We start from the raw sequence: 12206 nt of genomic DNA on the forward strand, positions 1-12206 counted from the left end.
TAAAAGGACTTTACTGGATGCAGCATTTGTGCCAAAGCATGAGTACAAAATTAGTTGAACATCAACTGTTTCTCCTCATATCTTTGTTTTCTTTTCGTAACTTGTTATTGGTCCCAAATTGCCCCGTCCCATCTTTTGATTGGAATATGTTGCAGGCCATCAATGATGAAGATGGATGTATGTTTATGAAAAAAGTTGACCAGACTAAATATTAAATATCTTGTCTTTATACTGTTTGTGGTGTTAATACAAGTCAAAGTGAATTCCGAGATCACTGCTTTTGTTTTAATTTGTATTTTCCATACTATCACAACTTTTTCCATGTTGTGTTTGTAGATTATGGTATTAACAGAGGGTAGAGGTTTCTGATTTTTTTATAATTATTATTTTGTTGTCCATTAATGTTTGAGAAAACTGATGATTTTACTCAGTAGTTGTCATATAAGTCATTACTTAAAAGGTTGAGGAGACAAAAACAGTATGGCATTGTTTCCACCTAACTCCTGATCACAAGGTGATCTTCATGGAGAAATTGTCTAGCATATATGGGCATCTCCTTTGGACCAACATCAAGCAATTGTGCAGTTTGGACCATATGTGTATATAATGTTTCATGACTGAAATTTGTCCACTATGTTTAGCTTACAAATTTTGTCACTACCAGTCATTTACACATTTAGAATTTGTTTGGAATAAAACACAGACAAAAAAGAAAAAGCACAGACAGAGTGAAAAAAATTACACTCATGGTGCTTGGGCTAGCTGGGGCATACCATGCAGATGAATCAAGTGCAAAGCAGTAAGTTAAATCTACTATTGTTATGTTACCAAGGTCATAGAATAGAAGCTCAAATGAGCACTTATGGAAAATAAGGTGTTGAAAAAAATGTATGTGTAGTAACACGCACAAAGTCCTCCATAGAAGCCTTTCTTTGAGAAGAAGCATGTTATACCTTTGCCTTTGTCTAGAAAACAAAAATGTAAATCTCCATGTAAATGTCCTAGTAACTTTACAATTCACATTTGAATACAAAACCAAAGGTGAAAATAACATTCTCAAACCTACTCAATCTAATTCAAGGTTGCATTAGGCAGAACTTTTTCCTTGTAGCTCTGGGCACTTCAATTGCAGACCCAGTGGATTCATTAGTACATTTCTGTTCCCTGATTTTTATTTTGTTCTTATTTAATTTTTAAAAACTTTTATTTTTCAAAAGTTTAGATTTTTTAATCTTGGCCGTCTAAGTAAGTAGTCATTGTCTTTCCAGGTAATGAAGGAAGTCCAGAGTGCACTAAACACTGCAGCTGCTGATGACAGCAAACTAGTATTACTAAGCGCTGTGGGCAGTGTCTTTTGCTGTGGTCTTGATTTTATTTATTTTATTCGTCGATTGACTGATGATCGGAAGAGAGAAAGCACTAAAATGGCAGAAACAATAAGGTAGGTTTGTGTGTTTAAAAGAAGTGCCAGCCAATTTATAATCAAAATATTTAATTGTAAAAAAACAACGTGCATGTAAATTTTATTTATAATTATCTACTCATATCATAAAATACTGTATGTTACTGAATCAAATTTGAATAATTATAATTTATTACTGACAGTTTAATTTCTTGACTATAGCTAGTGGTAAACTGCAAAACACATTATTTTGTGTAACTCTGAACATTTTTAGTATACATATTATTGTACAAATACACTTTTATGTATTTTATTTATCTATCTGCTTACTTTTTTATATTTACTATACTCTGTATTGTAACAGAATACTGCTGCAGGGGCTTTGAAAGATTATTGATCTGAATCATTTTTGTTAAGTACTGTATTTGTGCACAATTTTATTTTTTTTTATTTAAATATGGGGATGCATTAGCATTTTAAACTAAAGTGCCCTTGACGTTTGAGGGGGTACCCAAAAATTCCTTTAATTGGTCAATGGCATGAGAGTAGGGTGTAGTTATTGACTATTCCACTAGGTATCATATGCCCAATCTTGTTAATCAGTACTTCATGTGGCATTGTGCTCATTTGATTGAGTGCTTATTCTGTAACATTTTGGATCACTTAGGCGATTTTTTTTTTTTTTTGCACGTTTCAGATGATATTGAACATAAAGACAATGATTATCACATTTTGTGATATTGAAAGACTTGTAAACAGTTTATTCCCAGCAACATTACACTACTGAGGCTTCTGTGAGAAAGCATCAGGGAAAAAAGTCTGGAGCAGTGGCAAACACAAACATTTTGCACCATGGCAGCACACCTGCACACACCGTTGCATCATGGCAGTGCACCTGCACATGCTGCGTTATTAGTCTGAGTTTTTGAACAAAAACCATGTGGTTGTTTCCTTGCATCCCTGACTCCCCCCACCCCCAAATTTGCCAGATCTCACTCCCTGTGAGATCTTTTTGTTCCCAAAATGAAATTGAGACTGATGGGAAGCTAAGTTGCTACTATGGAAGAAATGTGGGGGAAAAATCATAGGGGTCTCTAGACATGATACAAAAAGATGAGTACAGGAAACATTTCTGGGAATGGAAGAAACACAGGGTCCAAGTGTATTGCATCTCAAGGGTTACTAAAATGGAATTGCTTTGTTTAGTAATTTTTTTTATTTAAACAATTCTGGGTCCCCTCTCATATTTTAGTTATTTGTAAAACATTTTAAAAAGTATTGTAATACAAAGGGTTAGGGAATAATATTCCTTAACCTCATTCTGACAGTCTCCAGAAAGTAACTGTATGGATCAAACAAAAACAGTATTCTAAATAAGTGGCGCTAGTCCCATCTTTTCCCATTGATCAAAATTATTAGTACCACAAAAGGTTCTAATGATCCATTATGATAGCTGTTTTTAATTGAACTTGTTCTACATTACAATATTATTTTTTTCCTCTTAAAGTACTTTGCAGTTCCATATTTTTTCAATAAATGTTACAAATAAGCATTATGTTCCTTGTTCACATGCTATTGCTTTTTTAATGAAAGGAACTGCCATTCAGTGTCACATAATATTATAGATTATTGATATACACTGCTCAAAAAAATTAAGGAAACGCTTATCACACATCAGATCTCGATGAACAAAATATTCAAGTGGAAAATCTTTACTGAGTAATTCTATGTATTTCATTGAGAAGACAATGATGTAACAACAGTCAAAATCACCAGCCCATTGTGGGCTGGATTCAACATCACACCTAAAATCATAGTCAAAAACAGGAATCACAGGCTGATGCAACTTGTGTGAATTTCATCATGGCAACTCATAATATGACTCAGTAGTGTGTATGGCCCCCACGGCCCTGTATGCATTCCTGACAACCTCTGGTCATGCTCCAGATGAAACAGTAGATGGTGTCCTGGGGGATCCTCTCCCACACCTGGATCAAGACAACAGTGAGTTCCTGGAAAGTCTGTGGCACTACTTGTTGGCGTCAGATGCACTGATACATAATGTCCAAGAGATTCTCAATTGGATTCAGGTCTGGGGAAACATACAAGTCAGTCAGTGGCATCAATGCCTTCATCTTCCAGGATCTGCCTACACACTGACCAGATAAGGCTGGGCATTATCCTGAACCAGGAGGAACCCAGGGCCCACTGCACCAGTGTAATGGGTCTGAGGATTTCATCCTGGTAAATAACAGCAGTCAGTGTATATGGTTTCCTAGCACGTGTAGGTCTGTGCGACCCTCCAAGAATATGAATCCTCAGAGCATCACTAACCCACCGCCAAACCGGCCATGCTGTGGATGATGATGCAGGCTGCATAATGTCCACCGTGGCATCTCCAGACTTTTTCACATCTGTCACATGTGCTCAATGTGAACATTCTGTCATCTGTGAAGAGAATGGGGCACCAATGGCAGAGCTGCCAAGCTACCAATTGTGGTATTCCCTGGCAAATGCCAATTGAATTACACAGTGATGGGCTGTGAGTGCAGGTCCCGCTAGAGGATGTCAGGCCCTCATGCCACCCTCATGATGTCCGTTTCTGACAGTTCGGTCAGACAAATGCACACCAGTAGCCAGATGAAGGTCATTTTGTAAGGCTCTGGTAGTGCTCCTCCTGTTTCAAGGAGATGATTCCTGTCCTTCTGCTGGGCTGATGTCCTTCTATGGCCCTGTCCAGCTCTACTCATGTAATGGCCCATCTCCTAGTTTCTCCTACATGCTCTTGAGACTGTGCTGGGAGATGCAGCAAACCTTCTTGGAACAGGATTTATGGATGTGCCATTCCGGAGGAGCTGGACTACCTGTGTTACCTGAATCGGCTGCAGGTACCTCCTCATGCTACCAGTAGTGACAAGGACACTAGCAAAACACAAAGCTAGAGAAGAATCAGTCAATAAAGATAAGGAGAGAGAAATTGTCTGTGACCACCACCTGTAAAACCATTCCCTTTTTTGAGGTTTGTCTTGCTGTTTCCTCCCCAGTGCACCTTTGTCACTTTCGTTTGTACCGATGCATGTGAACATAATTCACAATTGCTTATGCTTCCTAACTGGATAGACTGATATCACTGAAGCTTAATTGACTTAGTTTTAGACTGTGATGATTAAGTTTTCCCTTTATTTTTTAGCAGTGTATATTGCTAAGAATTTTATTGACTCTAGCTTCTCTAAATGTTGCTAATAAAAGGGGGGCTATATTAATTGAGAATTTTTTATACAATTCAGCAGGGTAGTCATCCAGGCCTGCTGCTATTCCACTCTGAAGTTAGCTTATAGCATCTAGTAATTCCGATAGTGCCAGAGGATTATCCAATTCCTCTGCCCTCAAAGTATCTAGTTGTGGTATCTGTAAGACATCCAGAAATGCATTAGGTTGTGTCTTGTCTTCTTTAAACTCAGTAGAATATAAGGACTTAAAGTAGTCCTTAAATGTTTGAATTATATTTTTATGGTCAATGATTATGTCTCTGTCTGTGTTGGTTATTTCTGGTATTGCATTACGAACTTTCTGCTTGTGGATTTGTTGAGCTAAGATCTTATTAGCTTTCTCTCCATGTTAATAGTAATGATGTCTTAATTTAAAAATGAGTTGTTCTCTTTCTTTAGTTGTCAAGAGGTTCAGTTCTGAATTTAGAGCCCGTCTTTTCCTATGAAGTGCCTCATTTAGAAACCTGTCATGTTCTTGATCTTTTCTGGTAATTTCATTGATTAGCTCTGATACCTTCTTGGTTTCCAATTTACTTCTTTGGGAAAGATATGACATAATCTGTCCTCTTAAGAAAGCCTTCAGAGTTTCCCAGAGTATTCCTGCAGAAACCTCTGAGAATGTATTTGTCTCTAAAAAAAATAATCGATTTGCTTGGATGAAAATTCTGTACAGGTCTCGTCTGCTAATAAAAGTGGGTTAAGACGCCATGTGCGAGAAGAGTATGTGAGGCATAATGATTTTAGCTCCAAGATCAAAAGGGCGTGGTTGCAGAAAACAATAACGTTGTACTTATAAGATTTAATCGTAGGCAAGAAATTGTTACCTATAAAGAAATAATCAGTTCTTGAGTAACACTGATGCACTGGTGAGTAGAAGGAATATGCTCTTCAGTTTGGGTTTAAAAACCTGCAGGGGTCTGATAAGTTCTGATCAGTTACAAATTGTGTAATTGTCTTTGCAGGGTTAGATGTTATCGTCCCTGTTGCAGGAGACCTATTTAGGTCTGTATTTAAAACACATTTAAAAGTCCCCAACCATTATAATTTTATGAGTGTTCACGTTGGGAATGGATGCAAATACGTTTTAGATGAAGTCCCTATTATCCACATTGGGTGCATAGAAATTTATCAAAATCACTTTACAGTTAAATAAATTACCCATGATGATCACATATCTCCCTTCAGGATCAGATACTACATCTGATACTACAAATGAGATTGTTCTATGTATAGGAATTCCCACACCTCTAGTTTTCTTTCTAAAGCTGGAATGGAATATTTGGCCAGTCCAATCACTGTGCAGCTGAAACTGATCCTTGCTTAACACTAGAATTACCAAAGCCTACGAAAAAACTCATAAATCCTGCCCACCTTAAATCCCTTTGCACGTCTCTGTCAAGAGTCTTTTGTCTTGTAAATGTGTCGATCAAGACAAGCACCCTGCTATACCATCCCCCCGCTGCCGCAGAAAGGGCAAGAAGCTCTCCCATTTCAAGCCTTGATTATCTTGGATTGGAGTTTTAGAGGGGAAATAATAGATCGTTATTTGGAACATATGCATTTTATGTGTGTTCTGTGTCTACAACAATCTATGTAAACACATCGTTAAAACAGAAACATTTTTCATGTTTTAGTAATAAATGACAAAATGTAGACATAAAGTGTATAATGTGTGAAGGCTGAAGTCCAAATATAAAATAAACACTTTCACAAAAGGTACAAGAGTAAAACGACAGCTTCTGTGGTGCAGTGGCAAGAACTGCTGATTTATAATCAAGAGTAGTGAGCTGCTCTTTTTGTTAATATTATACAATAAAAACATATATTTGATTTGTGTCTATAACAGCCGGTGTAAATTTATAGTACTTGTAAAAGTTAGCTTTTTTTTTTTTTCACTTTTGGTATCTCATTGTCACTTGAGTTTTTTTTTATTCAGTTTTATTGAGTGTTCCTGCTCACGCTGAATTAGTAGGGTGCATGATGTCAAAGCCACACTGACATAGGTATATATGATATTTGGAATAATTCATTTTATGACCTGTTTAGTACATTTTGGAAAACATTGTGGCACTGATGCAACATTATTCATATTCATTCACATACCTTCTTGTAGTTGTAATCAGTGTCCGCATTTTTTTTTCCCCCCCAATCTCCAAGTCTCCACATTTTGGTACATGGTGATGTTTCTTTTGTACTCCAGGACATGCAGAAGAGAGAATAGTACAGAGAGGTCAGTTCCACGCTGTATGCAATCATCAAATTCAAATGTTAACAGTTCCCACACACCCAAGCACCATCCCTTCCTACATTTACGACATGTGTACATGTTGCAGTGTACACACTTCACTCTATGCTGTGTTCCTATTACATTGAAGGAGCACCTGACACTGACTGAGTTTGCTTTCCTGGGAGAAGCAGCTGTCTTGGAACGGAAGCTTGTCGATGTTGCATCCTCTTTTTCTTTTTCCGTCACCTTTTCTTGTAAGAAGCGATGACTTAAGGTCCTCTGCAAACTGAGCAAAGAACACTCTTCTTTTATCAGTGGACCCATGCATGCCTTGTACAGTACATGTGCGTTGATCGCCGCCAGTTCAAGCATATTGTAGCACACAGCATCTGGCCACCTGCGTGTTTCTGCTTGCAATGAATAAGCTCACGCCTTCTGGTGCATGATGTCAGCGCAGTACAGGGGAAAAAAAGAAAGAGACAAATAAATGTGACATTTTGAAGAAATCATCATAGTACCAATCAGAAAACATCATCGCACTAATGCAATATTTTTTGAAAACGAACAGCATCAGATCAGGTGTAAATTTATGCTGACACTGTTAGTTAGGGTCAGATCAGGGGTTTGGGAGTGGCTGTTCGTGAACGTGACTGAGAGAATAAAACTGAAAAAAAGCTGACTTTTACAACTACCATAAATTTATACCCAATCTGACGCTGTTCATTTTCAAATAATATTGCATTAGTGCGATGATGTTTTCTGATACTATTCAGGTCATAAAATGATTTCTTCAAAAAAAGGAGAGGTGCAAAGAGATTTAAGGTGGGCCGGAATTACACGGTTTTTTTTGTAGGCTTTGGTAATTCTAGTGTTAATAAGTGGGTCTCCTGTAAAAATACTATTTTAGCGTTTAGACCTGTTAGTTGAGTGAATACTCTTTCTCTTTAATTCGTGATTCAGACCTTTAACATTCCAGCTCACAAAGTTAACTGTCCGGTCATGGAGAAATTGCTTCTGAACTTTTGTCATTTTGTAGTCTTAACTTGAGATAAGAAAACTTTGACCTTAATTTCCAATTTTCCCAGGAGTTATTGCCATTAAGCCTATTGTTAAGTTGTCACTTGTAAATCTAAGGATTAAAAGGATAGATTAGAGATAGCTTGCTTTCTTTCTCCCAGTTCCCCGGTCCCCCCATTTTGCCTCCCCACTTGAGGCTAGACCACACAAAGTCCTAGTCCTCTGACATACCTAGAGACAGAGCACGTCCAAAACAAAACAAGCTCCTTAGCAGCAGCGTATAAGGATTAAAATAGAGATATCTATTAATAATCTTAAACAGTCTTGAGAGAGTAAACCCAGGTAATTATGTTAAACTGTAGCCCTGGATAAGCATAGTAAGCCCTAATACAATAAACCAAGGGTATGATGTTAAACAGTCTCCTAAAAAAAAATAAAAAAAAATTTACACATACATACATATATGCATATAATTGTAATTAAAATTAAACAGAAGTTTGGCCGAGGAGGAAATAGGATGTATAATTAGGGTACGGAGTATCATTGCAAGTGGTTCAAACCGACGGTAAGATCTTTTTTGCCACGCCAGGACAGAATGTAACTCGCAAACGTATTTCAAAAAGTGTTTGGGTCACTTTTTTTTTTGCTCTTTTGCTGCTTCCTCCGTAGAAGTAAAAATTTAGAGCTCTAGGTTTAGAGGTATTTGATCCCCATATGCGGTAAGCGGCTTCTATCTCTGTGTCTGATTTGAAGTCTTCTCCAATTATTTTAGAGAACAGTTCAGCTGCGAATTTCACTGGGTTTGGACTTTCACGATTCTCAGGGAGACCCTCGATTCTAATATTATTCCTTCTGCATCCATCTTCCAGTGCAGCAAGTCTGTCTCCGAGTACTTTGCAATCGGAATTTGCAGCCATTGCTTTTCCGTCAGCCGTAAATGCCAGTTGTTCAGCTATTTCAATTCGAGTCGTGAACGTTTGCTTCATGTCTTCCAACTGAGCGCCAAGTGCTCTCAATTTATTCTCAAACTTAGAACATTTTCCTCTATTTGTTCCTCATACCTTTAAAGGTTGCCATAAAGTGATTATTTAAATGTTTTACCTGGTCCTGAAGCACCTTCTCGTTTGTCTTGTGTATGTCCTTTTTTCTTTCCTTATTTAATTTATTTCTTACTTTATATCTTTCTTTAAATCATTCTTGAGTTCCTTTATGTCTTGAGTGGTGGTGGTGGCCATTGCAGCAATCATTACCTTCAGTTCGGACAGATTGTTTCTGCCTTCTCCATGCTCCACGGGTGAAGTGGCAAGCTCAGTTAAAGTCGATGTTCCCGGCTCACGAGGAGTAGTTGATAACGTGGAAAGTAAGGCCATTTTTAGTTTCAGTTGATCTCATGTAATCAACAAGCTATCCTGACCCGACTCGCTTGCACCTTCGCTGCCACTTTTGCTCTCGGCTGGAGTCAATGCAGCAGTATCAGGTCTCGGGAAATCTGTGCTTTCGCCTATCTGTTCCAGGTCAGTCTTTGAAATTCCATACCTTGAGCTTGGACTTGATGCCTGTCTAGGCTTGGATGAAGCTTTAGCTCTCTTTTCCATTTTTTTCTGAGCCCTGTTCCTGCCGATCATGTTTATATATACTTGCACATACTGTAATCGAACAACCTTGGGTTGAGTAAAAACAGAATACCTCTGGATTGTAATAAATAAGAGAAAAAATACCACTGCTAACAGAGTTCCTCTTCAGACGTCCATCTCCAGTAATGGACGAGACCCGTTTCCTGTCATCAGCAAATTTGACGATGGAGTTGGAGGGGTGTAAAGTACGTAGAAAAGAGGATTGAGAACACAGCCTTGTGGAGCTCCTGTATTGAGTGTGATGATGCTGGTGGCACAACTACTGACTCTCGCCACCTGTGGTCTACCAGTGAGGAAGTTGAAAACAGCATTGAACATGTCCTGTAGCGTGGCTTCTGATTTTGCAGACCAGGGCTCTACCTTCCTCTATATTGCATTACTCTTTCTTTTTTTGAATAAAAAACTCCACATTTCACTGGCCAACATTTATTATTAAATCCTAAACCCAAGAACATTCATAGAACTGATCAGAGAAACAAACAAATGTCATCATATTCTTGTGTTTTATCAATATTGTAGCTAACCTAGGTCAGAACCTGAGAGGAGCATACTTCACAGGTGGCCAAGAGCTGTTTCTGGAGGTGGAATATCAGGAACCAAATTTCATCATATTCTTGTGTTTTATCAATGCTGTAGCTAACCTAGGTCATAACATGAGAGGAAGCCGAGAACTTTCTAAGTGGGCAGAATACCTGGAGAAGCCAGCTATAAAAAGCAGTTCCCTGAGCAGTGCAGGGGGATGCCGACATAGCACTAGAGATCCCTGAGATCATGTCTTGTGGCCAACTGATAAAGCACATTGATTTCTTGCCTTCCACCTAGTGCACCTGTGATAACCAGTAGTTTCCTATGACCCAGAACTGGGAGGATTAAATGTATCCCTCGGCACGTACAAGATAATGCATATAACTTTTAGTTAGTTATTTTGACTTGTCGCATCCACAGTGTTGATGTGGTGACACTCCACAGCCTACATGCATGCTGGGTTTTCCAAAGTGGGGTATTTTGAGGAGAGTTAGTGTAGGTTACATGGGTGTCAGAATGATAAACAAAGGTCAGAATATAAGCAGCAGGTTATCAAAGCGCAGGGTAGATATGCAAACATACATCTCTTCATCATGTAGGTCACCCATTCACAAGAATATTATACTCGCCTTCCATTTATTGCTTATGGTTAACACTCCACATTCCCTTTTTCTCTTAAAGCCAGCATTAACAGGCGCAAATCTTTTTCCATCAGCATTTTGTCTAACTTCCTGTGCTGTGATATTGTTAGGTATGTGACATTCACCAAACACCTGCTGACTAGAAGAATATCAACGTGCTGATCGAATGGGCTGCCACAAGCATTGTTTTGATCGCTGACCTTGCACAAGCTTCATGCAGGAAACATAAACCAAGCTTTACTCTAACAACAGCAGGCAGACACCGTCATCCCGTTTTTCATGAGTAACTGCCACACACTCAATGCCACTTGCCTGATCACTGCAATTCGGGTTGTTTTCTCTGCACTGCATCAAGCAATCACTTGAGCACTTTAAGGTAAAAACCATTGCCTGGCTCAAAGCTGCTTCTTTGAAAGGCTCTCGAAGCATTGTAACAGCTTCTGCCGCTGTTTTCCCCAAAAGGAAACATAACTTGAACAGAAAAATGAACAGAAAAAGACAATTAAATCATTAATTGTGATTATTTGTATGACAATTAATCATCAACTAAAATTTTGTGATCATGACAGCAGTAGCTCTGAGTTCTTTAGACAGAATTTCCTAGTGTTTCAATATTTTCCGTTTTTTCCTCTTGCTTTTGTGAATATTTTTGTGATGTTAGTCTTATATAGTGTGAAAGAAACAACCGGACACACAACAAAGGTTTGGGGCAGCCACCCGTATAGTTTCCTTAGCTGCAAAAGGCTTTAAAGTAGAGTACAATGTGTACTGGTTAGAGTCCAAAACAGAACTGTTTAAGAATGGAGGATGAGAGGTTTTTTATAGCTGGATCACAGGAAGTGACGTCCTCGGGGCGGGCAAGGAAGGATTTCTCGTGTTTGGTCTGCAGAGAGAAAAGAAAGAGGTTCTGTGCACCCCTCCGCCCCCTGGCCTGGCGTGGAATTGTCGTTTCCTGGTCCCTTTGGTTGACTCCCAAGCGCACGTTTGTGACAATAGAAAGTCAGTAATTTCAATGTGCATCTTTTTAGTAATATTTAAAAGGAACGTTTACACGTGAATATTATAGTCATGGAGGACTTTAACTACTGAATATTAAACATACTAACCTTCCAAATGGCAGAGTACATGAGCAGAATTTATTACATATAATCAGTAACTGTTTTTATCACAGTATGTTAAAGCACTAAAGTGCTGTCTAGATTTAGTATTTTGTAATTATTAGGTCAGAACTGAATGTGAAGAAGTGACTGAACCACTAGGGCCAAGTGACCATAATAATATTCAATTCTCATTGTTTTGGAAGAGCTCAAATGCAAAGACCTAAACTGTTAAGTTTAGAGAGATCATTTTGAACAGATGTAGCAAAGTCTAAGGTGGATGGACTGGGGGGATTAGTGGAACAGGTTTAAAAATATTTTACATATAATGCAGAACAGATACATCCCAAAATTTTTAATTAGTAGGAAATTAAACAAAATACCTCTTTCAGTG

General features: G+C 38.3%; 1 protein-coding gene across 2 annotated transcripts in view; it reads left to right on the top strand.

Annotated features, from left to right (window-relative positions):
- Positions 1–12206, top strand: part of cdyl (chromodomain protein, Y-like) — a 298068-nt gene that overhangs the window by 230816 nt on the left and 55046 nt on the right. For both annotated transcript variants that reach the window (XM_051929209.1, XM_051929208.1), the window contains exon 4: positions 1269–1441. In XM_051929209.1, coding sequence (XP_051785169.1) covers positions 1269–1441 — 173 coding nt within the window. The remainder of the gene's footprint in view (positions 1–1268; positions 1442–12206) is intronic.

The sequence above is a fragment of the Erpetoichthys calabaricus genome, chromosome 6 (assembly GCF_900747795.2).
Source record: "Erpetoichthys calabaricus chromosome 6, fErpCal1.3, whole genome shotgun sequence".
Taxonomy (NCBI): Eukaryota; Metazoa; Chordata; class Cladistia; order Polypteriformes; family Polypteridae; genus Erpetoichthys; species Erpetoichthys calabaricus.